The 25,379-nt window shown below is 45.0% G+C and overlaps 2 protein-coding genes across 2 annotated transcripts; one reads left to right on the plus strand and one right to left on the minus strand.

Annotated features, from left to right (window-relative positions):
• Positions 1-5,181: 5,181 nt before the first annotated feature.
• On the minus strand, positions 5,182-17,740 carry EloA (transcription elongation factor elongin A). The gene is made up of 13 exons (XM_077663293.1): positions 17,618-17,740; positions 17,002-17,058; positions 16,697-16,789; positions 15,576-15,860; positions 14,658-15,020; positions 10,702-10,822; positions 10,514-10,603; positions 9,749-9,802; positions 9,547-9,644; positions 9,216-9,317; positions 8,728-8,806; positions 7,012-7,215; positions 5,182-5,961 (listed from the first exon to the last, which is right to left on the minus strand). The coding sequence occupies exons 1-13, from the start codon at positions 17,684-17,686 to the stop codon at positions 5,897-5,899; spliced, it is 1,680 nt and encodes a 559-aa protein (XP_077519419.1). The 5' UTR covers positions 17,687-17,740; the 3' UTR covers positions 5,182-5,896.
• Positions 17,741-18,191: 451 nt separating this feature from the next.
• Positions 18,192-23,850, plus strand: LOC144127573 (uncharacterized). The gene is made up of 4 exons (XM_077660553.1): positions 18,192-18,301; positions 18,676-18,787; positions 18,918-19,011; positions 22,813-23,850. Exons 2-4 carry the CDS (start codon positions 18,756-18,758, stop codon positions 23,113-23,115), a joined length of 429 nt encoding a protein of 142 aa, XP_077516679.1. The 5' UTR covers positions 18,192-18,301; positions 18,676-18,755; the 3' UTR covers positions 23,116-23,850.
• Positions 23,851-25,379: the final 1,529 nt, after the last annotated feature.

Here is a 25,379-nt window from a genome sequence, read left to right on the forward strand (position 1 = left end):
GACGATGCGTTAGTGTTTATGGGTCTCTTCAGTGGCCTGTGGTCCTCTTTCTAATCACAGACACTGTTTTCTTCTTTTGTTATTACATAATACTTTATCATTCACCCCATCTCAGCACACTCATTCCAAGTTGTCTTTTGCTTCACATCCTTTGTGATCAAAGCGCACCCCCGAAGTGCTGCTGTTGCGTTGTGATGTACACCGCAGAGCTTGGTTGCAGTCTTTGGTTGCAGCTTGCGAACTGCAAAATTACTGTTGTTGGCTATTTCCATGTGCAAACATATAAGGCACATATGATTTCCTGCCGTGTGCTGAAGTCAGCTTCACAAATGTTCAGGTTTTCCTTGCGGCGAGCTATGTTCAGTCGAAGCTGAGTGCACACGCCACATCTCGCTCGCGAGCGAGGTTTGTTTCGCTCGCGCTCAGATTGAACCCGCGGTGGTTTCAACTCCACATACACTTACTTTCGCGAAAGACAAAGCTGCGGGCTAGGAGCTTGCAATAACCAAAACTACCCAAACATATAAGTAGCGTATGTGCATCAGGTTTTCGTAAACTTTGTGTCCTCAAGCACAAACTGAAGAATGCTCCTGCAGACTTGAAATTTTCAGCCTATTCATCATTAACCAGACCCAATTTAGAATATGCTTGCATTGTCTGGGACCCTTTTACTAAAACTAACATTCAAGCGCTTGAAATGATCCAGCGCAAAGCCATTCGATTCATCTTTTCAAAATACCATTCAACCGACTCACCTACTGCCATAATGCGAGCACACCAAATTCAAACATTGAAGGTAAGAAGTAAAATTCTCAGATTAAAATTTCATTTCCTTCTCAAACAACAAGTTGTCAATGTGCCCGGATCCCTACGTCAAGCCATTTTCCGCTCCACGACCAACAAGACATCGCCACTCTCTGATTCACTAACTCCATTCACCGCCAGAACTAACCTATTTAAATACTCCTTCTTCCCTCGCACCGTAACTGAATGGAATTCTTTACCTTTAACAGCACTACGTGACATAGACTCTATTGAAGAAATAGAACATTGACGCCATCAAACTTATTTTGCTTTGCGTTTCGAATTTTCTTTCAGTGTTTTATTTTTATATTCATGTTGCACTGTATTGCCCCTCCTGCTAGGGCCTGCAGTATTCTGTAAATAAATAAATAAATAACGTCTCTGTTTACCAGGAAGCGAATCGTTCATGCTCCTGGCTTTCCGGTTGTTCCCTCTGTGCTTTGCAGTGGAGCTCGTCTTTGCCTCGGCAGGCTCGTCGGATTGTTCATCGCCGGTGCATCAGCTGAGGCCTCAAATAGATTCGACATGCATTTTCTCGTGACTTCGAGATAGAATTTTAAGATAAGTGATTGATATCCTATTTGCTCTGTTTGCCGGTAAAGAGAGGCAGGCCTCAAATAGATTCGACATGCATTTTCTCGTGACTTTGAGATAGAATCTTAAAATATTAGGTGATTGATATCCTATTTGCTCTGTTTGCCGATAAAGAGGAACTAGTTGTGCTGAGTACAAGCGCTAGATCCCCAATACGTAAACCCGCGCTTCAGAGGTCGCACAAGAAATGCAGACTGAGCAAATGCTATATGGTGACCCCCTGCTGCTTAAATTACAAGCAGATCGAGGTACCTAGTCGCCGTGGTGGCTGAGTGGTTATGGCGCTCGGCTGCTGGCCTGAAAGACGTGGGTTCGATCCCGGCCGCCAACGGTCGAATTTCGATGGAGGCAAAATTCTAGAGGCCCGTGTACTGTGCGATGTCAGTGCACGTTAAAAGAACCCCAGGTGGTCGAAATTTCCAGAGCCCTTCACTACGGCGTCTCTCATAGCCCGAGTCGCTTTGGGACGTTAAACCCCCTTAAACCAAACCAGATCGAGGTACCGAGCGAATGCATCTCTCTGCTGGGTCACGTCGCCTGCCGCCGTCGCTTACATGCAACCTAGCCGGTGCGACTCGCAGTGGTGCTTGCTGCGCGCAGCCAGGAGTAAAGACGCCGATGTGTGTCATTTGTGTGAGGTGCAGATGTAAGAACTGGGCAAACTGCTCTTTGCAGCTCCTTGAAAGTTACGAGCTCCATTTAGGTTTAGAAGCAGCATGACGGTCATACGTTGTACATGACTTTAGCCATGGGCCTACAGCGATGACCGCCTTACCATTAATCGGAGTCAATCGGCCGCGGGACGTGTGTCTATTTTGAAGAAAAAAAAATAATTTTGATATAGCAAAAATTTGTAGCCCAGTCAAGCCTCGATGTATAGAATTATCGTATATATTATATCAAGCAATCTGAACATCTCCTTGAAAATAGCATGCATAAGTATTGCACTACTCTTCACGTTTATCGAACAGCTAGAGCGCCGCGCAGGGGCAAGTGGCGCTTTTTTGTAGTGGCTAGCTTCGATCATGTTTTGCACGCAGAGACTGATCGGCTGTGCGGCCTTGTGAAAGCAGCATGACAAGGTGAACTGCATCTTAATTTTAATGAGATTATTTATAATGTATGGTAACAGCATGCACAGCAGGTTAAGCCCAGCAACGGCATGCTGCCACATGAAACGGCGTGGGTGTGATGTATTTTTTATATATTCCTCAAATGCCCTTTGGACGGGTTTTACATGAGGGGTGGGCGGCTTCACAGACTATTTCCAGTGTGGGCGGCTTCACAAAAGAAAATTTTCAATGGCTGCCCTGAAAATTTGTCGCACTGGAGTGGTGAACCGCTTCTTCAGGCAGATCATTCGCCTTTCGCTGTGTGTGGAAAAAACGAGTGAAGGTGTGATGTGCGCACATGCAGCGGGTATACAGACTTGGAATGACTGGTCTGGGATGAATGGCGGTGAGCGGGAGATATAACACTGTTATCATTTGGAAAATGATAGGACTTGTGGTAGAGAACGAGCCTGGCTATTTTACTTCGAGTTTCTAGATTGCAAAGATTTGCATTAGATTTTAGAGCTGCGACACTAGTATAGGAAGAATAGTCACGAAAAATAAATCGAGCTGCGTGGTTTTGAATAGATTCAATGGAGTTAAAAAGATTAGTCTTTTGAGGGTCCCAAACTGAGCATGCATGTTCTAGCTTGGGCCTTATAAGGGTTTTGTAAGCAAGGGTTTTTACGGAAGGGGAGCAGAATTTAAGATTTCGCCCGAGAAAGCAGAGAGTGCGGTTAATCTGGTTAGATATTTTCGCTATGTGAGAGGACCACGAAAGATTCTGTGTTAAAATAAGTCGTAGATATTTATAAGATGTCACAGAGGATATTACTGTGCTACCAAAAAAATATGTGGGCACTACGCGAGAATGGCGGTGGTGGAAAGTAATTAATGACGTTTTCTAGGTTCTTGCTTCTAGGTTAAAGATACGCCTATCTATTGCAATTTTTTATATACAGAATTGTTGATATATTGAACTATTTCGCGTTTTTTTTGGGAGTTCAATATGGACCTTGTGCGCTGAAACAAGCTGGTCTCTCAGCCGTACATGTGGCGCCATCTGGGAGCCGTCACGACCGTTACGAGAGAGCAGGGAGAGACCACCGAAGTTTTAGTGGTTTTAGTGCTGCTTCGAAGGTGCTTGCAGCGATTCCAGATGCTACGAAAAACAGTGCCAAATTACGTTAGCTCCCCGCATTACAGTAGTGTTGCGGGGAAAATGGAAGACCAGAACGAAAGCTGTCCCAATTTTCACCATCTCTGTGACAGCCGCCTTGAGATTGAAAATTGCACCACAATATGGCCATCGCAAGGTGACAACAGTACACGCTCAGGCCATTGCCACCGGGAATATTACCGGGGTGATGTCAACGGATGCTAGAGGCACAAACGCCTGCTACACCTCCACTAGCCACTCGTAGTGAGGCGAAGCCTGCCGCCTGCCACCGGAGCGGGCGCGTTAATCGCTACACCCAGCGGTCAAGTTTTTTGCCACTGAAGAAAGATCTTGGTGGAGAAGTGTCTGTAACTGTGTCACTCTGCCGGCCGCACGACGGCCTCCTGTATGTAACTCGCTGCGCGGTCGCTTCACAATCTGTGGAAGCTTCTATATATAGCAACTGGATGTGCTCAGCTAGTTCTTTGAAAAAAAAAAAAAAGAATAGACTGTCTGGCATTGAAAATGTGCACTGTCGTTAGAAATACGCCTTAAATGATGAGTGTTTCCGATACACAATGTTTTAAGAGAAAACTATTAAGTGCAAGCAGGGACTACAGTTACGTTGCAGACTATAGACTGGGCACGTTCTGGCTCTGTAACTTTCGTTCCATTGCCAAGTTGTTCGTGGAGTATGCAAAGTTCGATGCATAAAATAAAAATTTCTTGAGTTTGTTTGATTTTGTAAGTTCGATATAGCCAATAATTTCATTATATCCGAGTCACATAGGTCTAGGTTCGACATAGCCGCCGCGGTGGCTCTGTAGTTATGGCGCACAGCTGCTGACCCAAAAGACATGGGTTTGATCCTGGCCGCGGCTGTCAAATTTCGATGGAGGCGAAATTCTAAAGGCCTGTATACTGTCCGATGTCAGTGCACGTTACAGAACCCCAGGTGGTAGAAATTTCTGGAGCCCTTCACTACGGCGTCCCTTATAGCCCGAGTTGCTTTGGGACGTTAAACCCAGTAAACCAAACCAAACCAATCTAGGTTCGACATATCCGTGTCCCATAGGTCTAGGTTCGTCTGTATCAAAATTTGAGGATGAGGGCCTGAAATCATGCGAGCAGCCTTTTAGAGATGGTGTCACTCGCGCTAAAATATACAAACTATAAACAAACTGCACATCACCCAGACCACGTAAAGTCCAGGGCAAGAACTCAAATGGCATAACGAAAAAGAGCGGGAGCAGCTACAGCAGGCGACAAGACATGGTCCGCCATTCACTCCTGAATTAGAACAAAGGCCAGCAAAGTGCTCAATAGCTTTGCCATCGCTCGTGCGCCATGGATGAGAAGATTAGCTTTGTCAAAACAGTGTGAGAACTGGCTTTGGTGTCAATTTTGACCGCCTTTAGGCGCCTGTATTTTGCGGAGACTATCATATCGCCTCCATGCAATCTCGGCGCTTGCATTTCAAATGTCCAAACCTGGTCAAAGGCCCTTCAATGCTCAGCTTCTGAACATTGTGAACTGTTCACACAGTTCACAGTGTCCAAGCAGAATACAATATGGATGCATTTGAATTTATTTCATACATTCTTAGTGTACCAGGCACAACATGAACACCATACTGCATGTACACAAAAACACTCACACAGACATGCACACACACAAACAAATTCGGGTGAAATAATTCTTATTAAACAAACACTCCATTCTCTGAAAGCTTTGCACAATTTGCAAAAGAAAGGGCAGCGAACAGGCGACGATAAAAGGGAATTGACATCTACGATCTATGGCAGAAATAGAAGACCTGCGATTCACAATTCAGCCTTACCAAAATCCCTACGCATTATTGTGCACAAACAATATTGGGCCACTACACAGTTCGATCATACATGTAAAAAGCGTGATTCTGAATGCCTCGTGGCTCTAAAAAAGCTCTTATTACAGGAGAGGGGGGGGGGGGGGGTCCGTCATTACGAAAAAAAGCTTTCAAGTGTGCCGAGCACAAATTGAGGAAGAAAATACACAAAAATGTTCTTTTCCAAAAGAGCATGAATGAAGTGTGTGCCATGCACACTCTTTCACTAGAGGCACACACAGAGTGTGAATGCTACACCTATTAAATATCATCTAGCTTCAGTTTCTTTTTTTTACAGGACATTCCTTATACAGGATTACAGATAAAATAGGACACTGCAGTGCCACTCTGCATATGCCAACAGCTCCACTGGTGCTGCGTCTCGATCTGTACAGGGTAATGATGCTGTGAATGCCATCACTACCTCTTAAAGCGCTGCTTCATAAACTTGAGGGTTTTCTGCATTAGTGGGGCATGCTTTGGTTCTGCAAGACAAAAAGAAAAACAGTAAGGCAGAAGGTTAAGGTCGGCTGCTGCCTGAAGGGAACCTGCTCCCAAAAGACCCTACTTGCACCATTTCAAACCCTGCATTTTGTTGAAAACTTAAAAACCTGCAGCAGTTGTCGTTTCACATGACTTCAGTTAAACACAGTACACCTTACTTTCTGCTAGTCATCTTGTTAGTACAATTTTAAAGCAAAGTTTTGTCTCAATTTTTTTTTTTTAGCTACAGTAAATTTAAGCTTATGTGACCCTGGTACCCATTTTTACGTTCTTATTTTGCTGCATTTGTGTCCTGTGTTTTTAAGATCACCCCAACCCAACATGCGCCACGATGCTTGAACATTAGTCTCGGAAAATAATAGCTTCACTAGATGAGTGAGTCTCTGGTAATGATGACTACCGACGAAATGAAGTGTATGGAGTTTCATCAAATGAATGGTTGTCATTTTTTCTGCTGCCATTACCACTTCCATTAACTGGTATTTCATGTGATGTTGCACGAAACTGAACCGTTCCTGCTTCCCTCGCTCTTAAGGCCATAAGTACCTTGTACTCCCTATACACAGGATACTGTGGCATGCTTATGTAAAGCCACATTTCATTTCATTCTCACAAATTCACACAGTTAGCACGGCATTTATGTGGACCACATTATTCTATAAAGTCACACACTCTAGGTTTGAAAATGGACATTCTTACTTCATACCTCTATAGGTGAAATTCTGTCAGGCACAGAAACGGAGCTAATAAAGTAAGAGGACACAGCTAACCAACTAGCAGGCACTAAGTACTACAATTTCAAAATATAATCACTGAGAAATGGCATGTCGAGTATTCATTATCAGTACAGAAGGCTCCCCACAGCTGCAACTGATCGGTCAACAATTTTCTGTACAGACTGCATGCATGGTCTAGACTCCTTTGATACTGCACTAAACAGGACTGTAGTCCACATTTCCTGCTGCACAGGATCATCAAACTTAGAGTGGTGGAGACAGAGAGGGAACTGGAACCTAACGCAAGGGGCTTACTTTTAGGTAGTGAAGATGAAGTCGAGGGCGGTCGACTGACAGGTGCACTGATGCTTGGAGATGAAGTGGGCCTGGCTGCCAGACGGTCGGAAGGCCTGATTGCAACAGGAACCTGTGCACCTGTGCCGTGCTTGGCCTGTTGCCGCGCAACATTGCGAGGAGGTTTGGCAACCGTGTCGACATAAGCCAGCTTGGTCTGGCGCACTGTAAAGAGTGTTATGACAGCGGTGAGCTGCAACTCGCGCAAAGAACACTTCTGTTTTGTTCTGCTTTTGCTCAATATTTTTCCCCTTTCCATGCTGGCCAGGCTGTTAAAGAGGCATTGAAGTCAACTCCAGACAATTTTTCCAGGAGGGGAATTAGATGAGACAGAGCAGAAGACACAGGCGCCAGTGCTGTAGAACCACTGAACAAATGAGCCCGATGTGGAAGAAATGAGACTGAAACAGAAGAATTACATGGGCCAGTTAATTTTTTTATTTTATTTCAGAATACTGCAGGTCACTGCTTGGCCCAAGTAATTGATACATGACACATAAAATTAGCAGTCCGCTACATGGGAAAAGAGTAGAAGACACCAGCGCTGGTGTCTGTGTCTACTTCTACTCTGTTGTGTCCAGTGCACAGCTAATTTTAGGCATTCAACTTTTGCCCTCAGTAAAAATAGACTTCGTGGCTGTGCTTCCGTTTGTTCAGGCTGTGTAAAACACTTGACAAAGGGCAAGATAGTTTCTGACCAAACCACTGTGTCACCCTACTGGAAAAGCCAGACCCTGACTAAGTCCTTCAATGCCTCTGCCCTAATCCATATGTCCCTCACCAGATTCTTGTGTCAATGATTTAAAGATTCATTCTGCTGCCACATACTTATCAGCCATACCATACTGAATACACTGGTTTTCATCTGATCACTGAAACTAAACAGCTTAGTGGTCAGGCATAGAAAAGAGATCTCGGTAAAAGGCCAGGAGAATTCGCATATTATAATGCACATTCACCGCTTTTCAGTGAATGGTGAGGTAGGTGATATAATTGATTATAAAAGTGTAAAAAATGAAAAACATTCCCCGACTCTTGAAGACTGCCACATGTTGCACTGACAAGGTAATGAGATTTAAATGCACTAGCTCCTTTCATGAGTATTTAACCCCTGGAAACGCTCAAGAGTAAGGCGAGGGGATGCTTGTAATGAGCACAGAGTTTTAATGCCCAAGAGTTCTTGCATTTCCCTTTCAATGAGATGCAGCAGCTGTGGCCAGGATTGAACCAAAAACCTTGTGCTCAGAAACCGGATGCGCCATAGCCGCCGAGCCACAATGGCAGCTTAAATGCATCACTAAGAAGTAATACGTGAACACGCATGACTTTTGTGTGCAAACAACCAGTTATAGGCTAGTCTACCAGAGGACTGGAAGAGTCACTCCGCAATCCTGCACCCAAACATGTACCATCCTTCTGAGAACTTCTGGCCTGCACCTTGCATACAAACGAGGTGAGCTGTTGCCCTGTTTGTAAAACATCGATACAGAAAAGCAATGAGCAGCATACAAACGCGCCTATATCAGTGCAGGACTGCCTGAAAAAACCGAACATGAAGCTGGCCCCAAATTTCACACCATGAAAGGCTTTTTTAACAAACTTCGAATTCTCAAAGATACACAAATTGTGTTCACTTTCACTGACTGACATACAGTGTAGGCATAATCTAAAAATTACCTGGTGTAGCCTTCGCCATCGATGCAGTGATTGTGGCAGTTAATGACTTGAACTTCTGTTCACGCTCATCATATTTTTTCTGGAAATGAAAGGACATGCATTAGAAATGGAAACACACCACTGAAGTCATATGTGGCTCTTCACAACAATGATTTGGAATTTTTTATTTACACAAGCAGAAAAACAATACCGTGGAACACTGTTTTACAGCACTAGCTTCACATGGCTGCTCACGCTACAGTCTTTTTTTTAAGCTTCTGCACCGGAAGAAAAAAAAGAACACTTTATCTTCCATTCAAAACTAGAACAGGTACTAATCCAATCAATCCAGCAACCGTGCCTTATGCAAGAGATGTCAGCTTGAATTCCCTAGTGTAAGAAATTGGTGAAAAGGGAAATTTCATTGCAGTCAGGACATGATGAGACATAATGGTCATCTTGTGCGCCACCAAGGAGTGAATGTAGGTAATGGTAGTTCTGCCTCTCACCAAATACAACTCCCGCCAGGTCTCTCCCTCGTCGGGGACGCTGCCCTTGAACTCTCGAACACAATGTGCCTGCCAGAGCTCGTCTGTGTCGTCAAGGAGGTACTGCGGCAAAATGGGTGGCCTTCACATTGAAAGACTGCACACAAAAAAAGTTCTCACACTGGCTCGTGAGTATGATTGTGGCACCACAGACAATAGGAACCTTCCAGTGCCTGGCTGGTGGCACTCAATTTTTGCAGGAAATGGAAGCACAGAAACGCTAAATTTACGATAAAGCACAGCTGAAATCTGCATGTCACACGAGTTTGTGCCCAATGAACATTGAACTCACAGGGTTGTAGTCTTCGAGGCCATAGAGTTGTTTGGCTGTACACTTTTCCAGAACGGGTTTCAGGATGTCATATGGCACCCCACCCGTGTACGCCATGCCTGGGAAAGAGAAAAAGAACGAAAAAAATCCTTGCCATGCCTCAAATCTGTTTCGCCACTCAAAAGAGCCTGTGAGACAAAATTAAGTGAACTTTCATTCTTACCTTCAATGTTATCTATAAGCACCCTGACGCAAGCTTCATGCAGCGTGGGGACCTCTGGGGAAAGAAAGAGCAAAAATGAGAGGAAAATGTGTAACCACCAACCATGGTATCAAGAGTTACTTATAAACAAAAGCTTATCAAGCAACTTGTATGTCTAGTCATTAGTCCAATGTGTTCAGAGAAATACACCGTTTGAAATGGTAAAAATAATTAGTTACAGGGACACGGCTAAGAGAAAGGCCAAATTCAATGAAAACTGCTTGTAATTAGAAGCGCAACCAATTCACAACAAGGTTTCTATAATTTACATCTCACATATAAAGAACAAACGTAATGTTGGGTCTAAAGAAAAAATAAAAATTCCAGGGGGTGCACTTAAGTCTGCTTAGGTGCAGTAATGTGAAACTATTTCTCTTACTGAGCGTCCTTCCTCCCTCATACACGTCTGCCATATCACCTACGCGCGCCCCATCTGCTGGACTAGCACTTTACATTGCGAGGGGGTTTCAGAGGGTGACGCATGATAGCACTATGACTGCACTTTATTCGTTCGTGCAGACATGCTCTGTCCACAACTTCCATCGTCAGCGCCTGTCCACAGCTTCCGGTGATGCTACTCATGAGCCAAGAAATGCTTTCGCATTAAAACTGAGGCCCTCTTCCCACATGTCATCAAGTGCAACGGCCTACACAAAGAGTGGTCAGATGATATCTCTTTCCTTTTTTTTTTCTTCAGTACTTCAATGAAAAACACCCTCCACCAACCAGGTAAGAAGCAGTTGCGTCGTCCAGAGTAGACTGCTGTTCTGTCTTTCCGAGAGGACGTGAAGATGATGGCTTCCTCATTGGTCATAGCTGTGGAAGTGAAGAGGAGACACAGATTAAAGAAAAGAGCCAAAAAACGATGCCATTTCCAATGCACCTGGAGTGCTGCAAAAGAGCTGTCTTCTCACTTTTCTTGGCTGGTTTTGCTGGCGGTTCGTCGAGGAACCTGTGTGGCAGGGGCTTGTACACGGGCTGGATCTCCGGCAGCATCGAGGACACTTCGTCCTTATCTAAAGGTGCCAAGTCAGGCTGCAAAAGAAATTGAGCACAATTGCAATGCAAACAAAGATCCCGATTTAGCAAGGCACTGTAGTGACCAAGCAAAAGCATGGAAACGATTCTTCCAAATGAAGCACTGTGCGAAATGTAAAGCTTCATATCAAATAAAATTCAAATCAAACACCTCCACCACAGGACAAGTGAATATTGAGTTAAACATTGAATACCAAAGTCTGAAATAAAATTCATAAAACACCTGCCCAAGATTTCAGCTTACAGCTTAAATGCTTTATTAAAATATTATAATGACCTCAGCCAACAAATTGCAGCTAACAGGTGACAGTACAAAAGGCAGCCTACAGCATATCCTGGAAAACAATATGAGAAACGATAGTGTGTGTTGGCTGACAGCATGTCCACTCATCACCCTCACACAAATCCCGGTTTGCTGGACATTTTTCTATGTGCACATGGAGAGCAGATATAAAGCGAGCAATCATAACACCAAAGGCTGCATCACACGAAGTCAGGCATGTCCAGATTTTGTTACATAGAAAAGATGACTGAAAACTGAGAGAACATGAGCACAAATGAATGTGCAGAACTCGAGCTTCCTAACAGTCTGGTTCAAATGCAAAAATGCAGCGCTCCAAACTAACAGTCCAACATTCATGGTTCCCCTCAAAAAAGTGAAAGTCGATTTGCGAAGTTAGGCCAAATGCAATTTAATTGTGCTAGCACTTTGGCTTCCATTTCGGTTATGGTATTCGAATCCATCGTTCATGGATGGAAGTTGTTCGGATAGCGATACCGGGTGAAGTGAATGCCCATATATGCAAAATTGGCCATTCTTTAAATTCATAATTCCCTGGGGGTCCTCGGACCACTCCTGGTACAAAGGTGCAGGCTAAGCGACGTACCACTGGCCCGCAATAGCAGGCGCTGCCACTGGTGGGGTTTGTGCAACCCAGGTTGCACTTTCTGAGCAACCACGTGTGACCAATCACAACTCAGTAGGCAGCCTGTCACAAAGCAGGCTTTAGACAAACAAACAAACACAGGGAGTGGCCGCTATGAATGCCAGCCCACTAAAAAACAGCCCCTGGTATGTATAACTGTCGGATGGGTAAAATTATTCGTAAATCCAAATGGTAAACCTGACAACCAAAAGAAAACCCAACAGAGACCTGCGGCTTTTGCCACCTGTCATTCTTTTGGCAATTACCACCCATATTTGCAAGTACGACAACATAATTCGGTGGACTTGCACAATAGAGTGCCATGTACCAGCCCTGTAAAGGTGAACAGAAGGTGGCTCTTGAATTTCCTTCCTCATATCAGTGCTGCTGGAAATTCAGCAGTGCGATATGTTGCCACCACAGCATATGCCCTGAATACAACTGAACACCTTGGCATGTTGGTGCACTTTGACCAGGAGAACCATGCTCCATTGACTTCTGATGCTACTCGCACAGAACAAAAGGCAGCCATAGGCTTTTGAACCTGAGCTCACCAATGCTACAGCACACCTGCATAACCTGCAAGTGCATGTACTGAATATGACTGATTGTTGCATGTGCCTCAATTAATATAGCAAAACATTCTGCATCTGCAGCCAGCACTACCATGATCAATTAATCTATGGAAAAGTACAAAAATTCACTGCTAGCCTTTTTGCCCTCTTCTGTGACAGAAATGACAGTATATGTAAAGCCCTTTTCCAAACGCTTACTTCTCGTTAGTTACCACTCCAATGCCTACCAAGACGAATTTGCCATTTAGGGAACAATCTTATGAGTGCCTACTCTACTCTCTGGCAGGCCCACCTTGACAACATACACACAAGCCAGACAGACAGTGAATGTGAGATTTCACGGTTACAACACATTGCGATGTCAATGCCATTTACCCTTCAGTAAGCTTCCTGCACAGCTACCCAATCTAAAATGCTTCAGAACCTGACTATTTTGAGTGCTTAGATTTGAAAGTTTTAAAATTACGCATATAAATTTTAGAGTGCAGTTCTTAAGCGCCTGTTCGTGGGCTGAGCCACCTCACTGCCATCGGTGTAACTGAGCCAAACCATAAACAAGTAAATAAAAATAAACATAGCTGCGATTGCGATTCGAACCCGCAGCATCGTGAACTGATCAGCTTTGCTGGCCACTGTACAAGAGCACCAGGCTATCGCCACAGCCGATCACGCCTCGTGCTAAACTGCAACACACTTTTGAGCTGTGCACTGCACATCTTCATTGTCTTCTACATATGCTGCTATCGAACTAATATACACATTCTCGCGCACTGTGCATTGCACACCGTCGTCTCCTTCAACAAATACTAACAGTGAAATAATATTGTCGCCAGACATGCCGACGACCCAGCAAAGCAAAACAATGAGCCTACAGTGCCTGAGGCACTGAGAGAGCTCCACTCAAATTTCGCATTAGGGAGAATCCTAACCGTCCCTAGATTTTTTTGTGCAGCTTTATTAATTCACGAGAGGTGATATTCGAAGGCATTACACAGGCTTACACAAGAGGAAAAGACAATTTCGATTTGAGAAGCTTTTGCAAAATTCCCAAATGACACACACTGCATGCGCATAGCGGCGTCACACACTATACTGATTGTACTGCCAGAAATCTTTCCTTCAACCCTTCCAGAAAAGGGCTGACATGGGCTGAATGAGTCATAATCAATGAAAAGCACTGTTTCTTTTTCCCCGTCTTTCAACCGAAGGCACCTGTTGTTCACTCTGATGCCCTTTTGAGGGATTGAGGGAACAAGGTTAGTTTCAGAAAAAGTTGTAGCTTATTATGATCTTGGCATCACAGCTCAAACTGCAGAGCAACTATCCTGCATTAGTTTTAGTTTATGCACGGTCTATGAGATCGATGCAGCCTGAGGGAAAGCTTTTCAGAATAACTTTGATGCCACAGTAGGAAGCAAGGAGCATTGTATAAGGAAACCGAAAGTGCACAGACTCCACGTGCTACTGGTTCCAGCTTATTAAGTGGAAAATGCTTCTGAATGAAGCTATGAATAATGAAGCAGAGCGGCAGCCACTACGTGCAATGCTCACTTTGTGCCCAACAAGAAGACTACTAAAATGAATAACGCATTATATGCGTTCAAAACAAAATATGTCATGCCAGCGTGTCAAAACAAAGTGTTGGGCACTTGCAGTTCTGTTGCAATTCACGGCAGGCCATCGTGTTAATTTGAGTCTGTCATTTTCCCTGCCCTGGCCAATTTTTATGGTATTCCCGAGAATTCCCTGTTTTTTTTTTTCAGGTCCACAATATTTTCCTGCCAATTCCAGGTCACTGGACAGCCTGGTGACAGCATGCGAACCTCCGTGTTTTGGCCCAATCATACCATCAGATTTCAATACACTGAACCCAGGGGGCATTTCGCAACTGGTATCTTCAAAAAGCAATGACATGCTCTGGCTCTTGGGCTGCTGCCACAGCAAGCACAGTCATTATGTAACGGTTCTCCGCACACTACTGTGCTGGTTCTACTGGTTGTTTTCCGGGATCCTTTTTAAATTTGCTCAAGGCTTTTGGAAATGTTCACACAGCTGAACCATGGAGGCACTATTACTCGCCGACTGTCTCCCTAGTTCCAAACGATGAACCATATGGCTCCAAGACACCTGCAACATCAACTGTTCAAGGTCAGGTTCAAGGCAGTTACCACAAGTCATTAAGTAGAGGGCACCCAGGCAGGAGAGCAGGATATGAATAAGAAAAGAAGGAAACATTAATAGCAAATGCAACTGGCTGCGCAGCTTAGAGTATACGGCCATCAAGAACAGAGATATGGAAGTGGCTACCAAGGATAATGAGCAGCAGCCCACCTTGCGTAGGGCCTCGGGCATGAGCAGTTCCCTTTTGCTAGTGGTGTGCTTGGTGCTCTTGCTGCCGCTGCTGCTCTCGCCATTCCTTGAGTGGGAAGGCTCAGCAGCCAGCTTGGAAGAAGAGGTATGCTTGCTCGCCTCCTTGACGGGCTCTGCTTTGGATGGCTTTTTGACAGGGCTTGCAGCCTGGGGCTTTTTCTTAGGCTTGGGCAGTGGCACTGTGTCGTTGAGACCCAGACAGGCCTCAAACGATGCCATGGAGCCGTCCAGGCCACCTTCGCTATGGCCGGCCTTCTTGAGCAGCTTCTTCATCTGTTTCTTGTCCACTTTCTTTTCGGGGCTCTTTTTTGAAGCTGCTTCAGCCTGAAAGCATATTCGATGGTTGTGTACCAAAGCTGATGTGAATATCGAGAGTCACATGCTCACTGATGCAGGTCAGAAGTGCTTAGTCATATGGTGACCAACAGATTAAATGTGTGAAGCCCATTTTGACCATGTTTTGCCAACTTCAAAGTTAAGTGACAAGCATATTAAAAAGGTGTAGAGTACTTAATTTTTCCAATCATTCCAAACAATGTTCTCATGTTGCCGATGTCATGAGAAGCAACTCATCCAGTACCTCTAGAAAAATTTCATTTAGCAACATATTAAACACACCTTGTTAGCTGCACAGTGCAATACCTGGTACAGTTGCTCTCTTCACTTGCCTTGCAAAACAGCTGTGCCTTCCAGGAGAGTTCAGAAAAATTTAAAGTCAGTGCTTGCTTTGCCAACAGCTGGCATCAAGAAGCCGATGCGAGGAGTGTGACAAGGAGGAACCTCACGAAGTGCCACCTAATTCAAAAACTATCATTGTGTGCTATTCCATCCCTACAAAGGCAAGTCTATTCCTTCACTTCACATGCAAGACACACTTACCTTTGGCGACACAGGTGCGGGCTCCTCTCGGTGGTGCTTTCGTGATAAATGGTGGTGGTCGTGGTGGTGGTGCCTGTTATCTTGGTGTGTGTCTCCATTGTGTTCGTGCCGGGAGTGTGCAGAAGTGTTTGCAACATGGCTAGATGTCTCGACTTCAATAGAATAGGGCTTTGATGGCCGTGTGGTCTTTGCTGGAGGTCCTTCATGTCTGCTTTCGTGATGTCTCTTTGATGGCACTGGCTGAACTGGCTGCTCAGAATACTCTGCAGTGCTGTCCGAGACCACCTGTAAGAAAGTAGCGGGTCTGAGGTGCATTCCAATCCAACAACATCATGAAACAAGCACTTTTGGTGAAATATTACATTGCTGCAGATGTAGCTGCAAAGCACAAAAGGCAAGCAACTCAGGGGTACGCCGTATTGGACTCGTTGGTTTACATTCATATCAAAAGTTCTAGCATGGCAAACATGAAAAAAAAAAGAAAGATGACACGGGCGCCCATGTCATCTTTCAGTGTCTCATCTTTGCAGCACTAAAACTTTCAAGATGAACTCAAAGGTAAGTACAGCAATTTGTGCCTACTGAAGCGCAAACAACTCACATGAACCAGAAAAAGCACTCATCTGTTTTCCTGGGTTTGGCCCAACAAGCAAGCAGCATTCCATGTTTCAACATGCGATGTCAAGCCTTATCAATATTGATGAGTGTTCATGCATTGATATCGCACTCAAACACAAGAAATTATGCACAAAGTTACTTCTGTTGCACTTGTGGGTCAATCAAGTCTCAGGATATTGATGCCAGATGAAAAACTGTTTGCTCAGACAGTCCATGATAATTAGAAGCAGACATTTTTTTGAGGATGTGCAGAAAAGGAGAGTTAAAAGAAGCTGTGATCTTAAACCAAATAATCAATATGACGAAAGTGTTACCACAAGTTAAGCTCTAGACAACACAGTGCTCTGTTCAGCGCAAGCTTTAGCTATCTATTGAAAACATGCTTTTTTAAAGAGAGACATGTACGATCAAGCACGCGCTTTGGAATTTTTTTTCTTTTACAGCAGGCAGTGAAGTAATGCAAACAAGTTAAAAGTAATAAGAAAAAAATGACGAACTTGTACCTGTTTCCAAGAGCCGATTATTGACCGCGCAATTTCTCCAACAATCCCGTCGTTCTTCTTCAAGTGGTTGACAGTTCGTCCAATGCCGGTTTCCTGTTTGCAATAAAGGCGAATGTTTAGTTTATTTAGGTCAGGAGAAACTTTTACGCCGAAGATAAGGCAAGGTGTGGAGAAAATCAACGTATCGTAGACTTCGAGAAACCTCTTTGCAAGTGAATTCGCAAGATAGCTTCACTAATTGGCAGCTTTCGCGGGTTTCCGACGTTCAAGTGAACGGTGTCAATAACAAAATACACTCAACTCACTTGTAATAGCGTTATCGTCATAGGAACTTTTTGAAGCTTGCGAAGAGTTTCCAAAACCTGTGCAGAGGAAAACAAAAAGATGGAAAAGTAAGCTTCTCGATGGATTTCCAGCAACGCCAACGGCTTTTGAGTACAACCGGTTGCTTTTGTTCATCCCAAAACACGCTACTTTTTCAGTTCCCTCTTTCACAAACATGTGAGAAAACACAAACGCCAGTTGCGCGCATTTAGGCCGAAGGAAACAAAACGGTAGCCACTCGCTGCACGCAGATTGCGTGGATACTTTCCACGTCGTTAACAAGCTCGCAATAACTACAAACAGCGTCGGCTCATTTGCACGAACTAGCGACCAGTCACGGGTTAGCACGTCTTGACAAGCCGCCATTTCAGTTTCTCTTTTTATTTCTGTTCATGCTTGGTGATTTTCACCGCTGTGCACGGGTGCCGATAGCTCACGTCTCTTGTATATTACCGCGGGCGCTAAGGTAGTGCGACGAATGCTGGTCGTTGAAACTAGCCACTAAACACGTCGCTAGCGAAGCCGGCCCCAAATAACGGGCCAAGGCTGAAGGAATAACTGAGTATAAGAACCGGGGCAAAAACAGCTGAGACTCGCCTTTTCATCGCTCTGATTTCTCTCTAGTCGTTTACCGTAGTGTAAAATTTTTTCCTTCCAGTCGGCCATCTTGCCAGCTGATGGAAATTTGCCAGTGTTGCTAGCACTAACTACGTATGAGGCTAAACTTGAGCTGAGAGCTTCATTCTTTGGACACGTGTCGTCGGTGTTGGTTTCTGTTTTGTTTGCGCGGCATTGCTCGCTTCACCGAACTTTACGGTCCCGCACATTGGCCGCCCACACGTCACTTCGGCGGGAAAGTTGAATTAGCCAACATATGCGCACCCGTTTATATAATTCCTTTTACCGATGCGGGGAAGAGAGACCAGAAAAATTTACGAAATCGTCACGAGACTTTCGCACCCGCACAATATCGCGACACCAGCGCAAGCATCAGCAGTTGCAAACATGATTACACAGCATGGGAGCGCTGTGCGTTCACATTTTGGGCTCTTCATTGATTCGGGGACGGCCGCTCGCTTATTTTGGCCTATAGCAACCGTAGCTAAGGTCGATGAATTCTCTTGGGAAACAATCAATGTGTGTCACGCGGTCGCACATTCCGCGCGCAAGCCGCGGCGGTACACTGACCGACACCTTGACCACAGCGCCGCTTTCGTTTTGTCGCCGTTGCTTCTGCACGCTGTCTGGATGATCACAACATCACGGCTTCGGGTGCTGAACGTGAGCATACATTGTGTTCCTTCTGTCTGAATAGTTTAATGCTCGAAACAAATTGCAAAGCCTGGAGAGTGAGACGCCATTTAAAAATAAAAATTGAACGAAACTCCTTTTATCTCTTTCGTAATGTTGTTTTGAACTTGGAGAATGAATGCGAGGAGTAAAGTTGCTTGACACAAGTTTAAAGCCGCTGGTTGTACCAGGATGGAATAGCCGTACATATAAACATATATAGAAAGGAATGATTATTAACAAAAGAAAAAATGAAATTGGGCGCCTCTTGCCTATCGCTGTTGCAAGGCCGCGGCATGGATGCTGCAGCCGTAAACTATGCAACGATCATCTTGTGACAAAGTCTGTACTGACTTCCTTTTCAGGCTGATAACGCGTGAACTCTGATGCGAGGTACGACTTGTAGGCCATGTAATCGAAGCAATAAAATTGAAATATTGGCCACATGAAGCCGTACGCAATGGTTCTGCCTTCAACGTAAGTCTGCTTCGAGCTTCATTTTAGCCAAGACTGAAGGATGCATAAATTTTTTGGCGTGTGCTGCTTCAATACCGTTTTGTTTAAGTAAATGCGTATTGCAGTCTAACACAATTACTCATTTTTACAGTGCCTTATTTGGGTCTTCGTTTGGCAGCTTGTTTCTCAAGACAATTGGGAGCAGCAACGCCAGCCTCTTGCTGATATTAGTGTTTGCTTTTGTGGTGAGTACAGCTTTTCAGCGCTCTGATTGCTGATATAACTGCTCTAGTATTATCTTCCTGCAGCCATTCGTCCTTCGCCGATATGAAGAAAAAATTCGAGATTTTATGCCTTTTAATAGCTTCCAAAAAATATGCGACATTTGATGAGTGACACGACAACCCAAAGAGGGCTTGCCGCGTGTCTAAACAAAGGACATTTCTGTTGGTCGGGCTCACAGTGTGTACTTCTCGCTATATTCGGTACACCCCTTGGGATTATGTGTAATATGTGCACAGGATAATTCCACTCATAAAAAAGTTGGGAGGGCGTTTTGCACATTTTGAGTTTATAATAACACCACATTCTTTAGAGTCCCCTCTCTCCGGTACAAAATAAAAACCGTTTTTCAGAATATTGAGTAAAAGTATCTTAAAACAGCACAAGCCAGGGAACCGAAACTGGATTTCGACTAAACTAAGACGTAATGAATGCTGTCCCAATACTTATCATGTGTGCTTTGACTGGGTAAAAGTGACAACTTGGATGATTATGTGCCTGAAGTGATCAAAAACAAGTGCGAAATTTTGTCCTTCAGCAAACGCAGACCGAATGTCAACAAGGTGCCAAACTTTGACGTCACACACACAAGGCTGCCCGTAGGAGTCACCCCCACTGGCTCGAAATGAAAAAACAAAATTAAATTCATTTCCGCTGCATCAAGACGCCGCCCGACTGCGAAATTAGGCACGAATGACCAGCAAACTGCGAAGAACTTACTTAATTCATCGAAGAAATTTGGTTCAGCATGCTTTCCTGAACGAAATTTCTCGTTGAGGGCTGGGGGTGCCATGGGGAAGTTATGTTTAACGCCGAGCAAACTAACTTCAAGCAAGTGAGTCGGTTAGGACGCTCGGCTGCTGATCCGGAGTACCCGGGTTCGAACCCGACCGCGGTGGCCGCGTTTCGATGGAGGGGAAACGCTAAGGCGCCCCTGTGCAGTGCGATGTTTAGTGCACGTTAAAGATCCTCGGATGGTCGAAATTATTCCGGAGCCCTCCACTACGGCACCTCTTTCTTCCTTTATTCTCTTAGTCCTTCCCTTCTCCCTTCCCTTAGGGCGCGGTTCAGGTGTCCGCCGAAATGTCAGACAGATACTGCGCCATTTTCTTTTCCCCAAAAATCAATTTTCATTTTCTTTTTTTTTCACGTAATTCGGGTGTAGGCCCCCGGTTGTTTGTATATATGTGAATGACAGACTACAGGGCATGCGACTCTGCCAGGCTACCCGCCGTGGTGGCTCGATCAGTGGTTAGGGCGCTCGGCTACTGATCCGGAGTTCCCGGGTTCGAACCCGACCGCGGCGGCTGCGTTTTTATGGAGGTAAAACGCTAAGGCGCCCGTGTGCTGTGCGATGTCAGTGCGCGTTAAAGATCCCGAGGTGGCCGAAATTATTCCGGAGCCCTCCACTACGGCACCTCTTTCTTCCTTTCTTCTTTCACTCTTTCCTTTATCCCGTCCCTTACGCGCGGTTCAGGTGTCCGCCGATATATGCGACAGATACTGTGCCATTTCCTTTCCCCCAAAACCAATTATTATTATTATTATGCTCCCTGATGTTCGAAAGCAAAGAAGGGAAGGGACACAGAATTCGTGTTGCAGCAGTATATACGCTTTATTCTCCAAAATCTGTCCCCGCCGGGATACTGTTACAAAGTATTTCGGACATGCACGGGAGCTTAGTTCAGCTCTAGACGGATAGCAAGCAACTTTTTGATATCCGATGGACATCCAGACCATCGAAATGGGGACACAGCCTAAAGTTACTGGTTGTCCAATGGTGCGTACGTTGAGATGGGTAGCTGGTGGGCAGTAGCTACGAGAAGTAAAGGACTGGATGTTACCTACACCGACTCGACTTCCATGAAACCTTGCAGAGTGGTCTACAAGAAAAAAAAATGATTCCTTCTCAAAGACAATGTACACGGGCAGCAATGGGAACAATGCTAAGCAATGTGTCAATGCACGCAATGTCAAAGAGGACGTCAGTGACATGTTGCTAGCGTCCTACGTGCCCAGTCGTAGTTATTTGGACCACTAACCTTCGTTTCAAATTCTGTTTAAAAAAACAGTCGCAAACGTCGACCAGCGAGAAGCAAAATTTAGTGAAAACAAAACTGGTGCTGAAGTTTCGCATGTTGAACAATATAACAAACACACAACATTGGCCGCAGAAACTAATTGAATTGAATGGAAATGAAAATTGGTTTTGGCTGAAGGAAATGGCGCCGTATCTGTCTCACATATTGGCGGACACCTGAACCGCGCCGTGAGGGAAGGGATAAAGGAGGAAGTGAAAGAAGAAAGGAAGAAAGAGGCGCCGTAGTGGAGGGCTCCGGAAAAATCTCGACCACCTGGGGATCTTTAACGTGCACTGACATCGCACAACTCATGGGCGCCATTGCCTTTCGTCTCTATCGAAACGCAGCCGCCGCGGTCGGGTTCTAACCTGGGTACTCCGGATCACTTGCCGAGCGCTCTAACCACTGAGCCACCGCGGCGGGTAAAAACAGGCTTAATTGGCCCTTGTGTGCGCGTGCTCCCCCCCTTTTGTTTCTTTCGCAACAATAAATATTATATATATATATATATATATATATATATATATATATATATATATATATATATATATATATATATATATATATATATATATATATATATATATATATATATATATATATATATATATATATATATATATATATATATATATATATATATATATATATATGAAATGAGGGGCTCGTTTGACAAACATATTAAGGAAGCCAACAGTCACCGAAACCAAGGTGCATAAGGGAAAGTTTTCTTTTTTTTAAATTTCTAATGTCAATCAATTTGTTTAAAGAAAATTACTTATAAACCAGCAGAAAAAACAACCATGCCGCCGGTGGGATCCGTACCCTTAACCTCCGAATATCGCGTCCGGTGCTCTTACCAACTGAGCTACGGCGACGGCTGTCCAATCTGCTGCTTTCGTGGGTATTTATGTTTTGCGTGTAAGCGAACCTTGAGAGTGTTCACCAGCGCCACCCTCGTCCATAGCGGTGGACGTAGCACGTCCTGTAATACCGCAAGTGTGACATAGAACGTCATGTAACGGCGAGGGCGGAAACTGTGCGAGAGCCCTCATATGCTACCTATGGCATCAAGACTGCCAGAACCGAGACCCCCGTTAAGCTATTAGCAGACAAGGTAAATGAAATGAGGGGCTCGTTCGACAAACATATTAAGGAAGCCAACAGTCACCGAAACCAAGGTGCATAGGGGAAAGTTTTATTTTTTTTTAATTTCTAATGCCAATCAATTTGTTTAAAGAAAATTACTTATAAACCAGCAGAAAAAACAACCATGCCGCCGGTGGGATCCTATCCCACGACCTCGGTGACTGTTGGCTTCCTTTATATATATATATATATATATATATATATATATATATATATATATACACAAACACACACACACACACACACACACACACATACATATATATATATATATATATATATATATATATATATATATATATATATATATATATATATATATATATATATGTGTGTGTGTGTGTGTGTGTGTGTGTGTGTGTGTGTGTGTGTGTGTGTGTGTGTGTGTGTGTGTGTGTCCACTCCTTTTGCACTTTTTCACTGGAGAGGCTTGAAGCCTTGAGCGCAGTGATTCACGTGTTCGTGCTGGCAGAGTCATCATGACGAAGCGCTACCCGTGTGTCTGAATGCCGCTCCTCGCTCTCCGTGGTGCAGATTACCTACTCTATCGGCTACCTGTTCATGCGGAGACCGCAGCTGTCCTGTGACTCCGAGACGGCGTCGGCAGCCGGCGACCAGCGCACCAAGGCCAAGGAGACGAACAAGACGAGCAGCGCAGGTGGCGCCACCGGCGGCGGGGGCGAAAAGGACGAGACCACGCCTCTCCTTGACGACTCTGCAGATGAGGAGGACGACGACGAGGGGCTAGAAGGGTCGGAAGACGAAGAGGCAGAGGACGACGCTGAAGAAGAGCAGGCCGCTCCCTCGCAATCGACCGCCAATGAAGGAGAGCGCTGAACGGAGAGATTTAGCATAGCGTGATAGCGATCCCCTACCGCGAACCGATGCCTCAAGGCGCCAGCTACGCATGCGCAGATGGCCCCGAGGGGCGCACGCAAGCTTCCACTGCGCAGGAGCAGCCGAGTCCCCACGAAAACGGATCACGGCGTCGGATCGCGGATCGCGCTGTGCTTTACCCGCCCGAATCTCTAGCGTTATTTCAGTTTCCACGGCATTCTTTGGCTGTCTTTCTTCTTTTTTCATTTAATTGTCGCTGCAGTTTGCGTCCACACAAGGCCACTAAACATTCGAGAGAAAGAAAGCGAGATTACGGCTTAATTTAACAAAACGAGCACCCTTTTGTTTGAGTACACTCCTTATGTACACTCAACGCGAGATGGCGTCAATTTGCGGAGGGTAGTGCCACGCAGCCCTACCAGCTCCTGGGTTTTCCAACGGTGAAAACACAGTAAGGGCCCACATGCCTCATTATATGAGTACTGCTCAGACCTCAGCAATGCGACTTGACTGAATTTGATTTCTAGCGTTTGTCTTCCCTTCTCCTGCGGCGTCTGTGATTTGGGATGATGCCTAGGACGGAGGAATGGATGCAAGTCTTCAGAGGTTGGGATCACTTTACGCTGACGCTACTTTCAGCCAAGCTGTTTGACTCTTTTAAGATACTAATCCGATGCGGGAAACTTCATACAGAGGCCGCCACGGTGGCTCAATGGTTTTGGCACTCGGCTGCTGACCCGAAAGACGCGGGTTCGATACCGGCCGCTGTGGTTGTATTTCGATGGAGGCGAAATTCTAGAGGTCCATTCGTCCACGCTAGCGCTACCCCCTGCAAAAAATGCTATACCAACTAGACCCTCTCGTCCGCTTATTGCCTTAAGAATACTTCGTCTAAAAATCAGTTAGGGCATCGTGTTGTGGGTATGTACGTACGTACGTGCGTGCGCGCGCGCGTGCGTGCGTGCGTGTGTGTGTGTGTGTGTGTGTGTGTGTGTGTGTGTGTGTGTGTGTGTGTGTGTGTGTGTGTGTGTGTGTGTGTGTGTGTGTGTGTGTGTGTGTGCGTGCGTGCGTGCATGTATGTATGTATGTATGTATGTATGGTTTAAGAGGGCTTAACGTCCCAAAGCGACTCAGGCTATGAGAGACGCCGTAGTGAAGGGCTCCGGAAATTTCGACCACCTGGGGTTCTTTAACCCGCACTGACATCGCACAGTACACAGGCCTTTAGAATTTCGCCTCCATCGAAATTCGACCGTCGAGGCCGGGATCGAGCCCGCGTCTTTCGGGTCAGCAGACGAGCGCCATAACCATTGAGCCACCGCGGCGGTCTAGAAGGTTAACTATTTATTTACTACATAAATAAGACAAGAAGAAACGAGCAAGGAGAAAACTATTTACAACATGACTAAACCGTTGACCAGATGAATTCAGCCCTGGTTCAACCCAGAGCGCTTACTTTTAACCCCTCTGTCTCTGTCCTTAGCGGGGACAGCAACCAATAAGCTAACAAGCGACCCTCCTGACAAATATACGATCATTGAGGCTAACCACCAGACCATCCAAATGAAAAATGAGCTGGTAATATTTAGTTACTTAGCAATCTATTTCGAATCATCTTCATCTGAATCATCTGACGTTCGCTGCGAATGAGTTTGTTCCTGAGCGGATTTTGAAAGCAATTCTGTTCCTGAAAGCAATTTTTGAAAGCGCTCGCTAAAAAACCCAGTTACCGCATTGTGGTTTCCTAGTGGATTAAGCTCACAGGCCTTATATAGCAAAATTAGAATAGAGTCGGACAAATCGCGTACTAGAATTGCCCCGCTGTCTTCTCAAGGCGAAAATAAAACAAAATATTCCGCAATTTTTGGAAATTGAGTGGTGTGGTGTTTGCATCCGTGTCACTACAGGCGCTGACTGAAAGACTTTTCGGTATCTGGATGTTTATCAGAACGCGGTAATCCAGTTAATCCTGAGTGCCCCCACTGAAAAAAACTAATTGCGAGTTTCATAACAAAAATCAAAGCTGCATTGAAAACCTTTTTACTGAACACGGAGACCTGTGGGCTGTTCGGGCCAACGGCCCAAAATGTGAGTAACTTTCTTCTGTTTTCGTCAGTGTTGGCGGTAACGCCTTACAAGTAACCACGTTACCGGTAACGCGTTACTTTTTTCGGTAACTTGGTAACGTGCTCGTTACCATTTCGAAACTTTAAACGGGTAACGTACCTACGTTAACATTTTTCGGTTACTAGTTACTTCTTGTT

The sequence above is a fragment of the Amblyomma americanum genome, chromosome 4, assembly GCF_052857255.1.
Source record: "Amblyomma americanum isolate KBUSLIRL-KWMA chromosome 4, ASM5285725v1, whole genome shotgun sequence".
In the NCBI taxonomy this organism is placed as follows: Eukaryota; Metazoa; Arthropoda; class Arachnida; order Ixodida; family Ixodidae; genus Amblyomma; species Amblyomma americanum.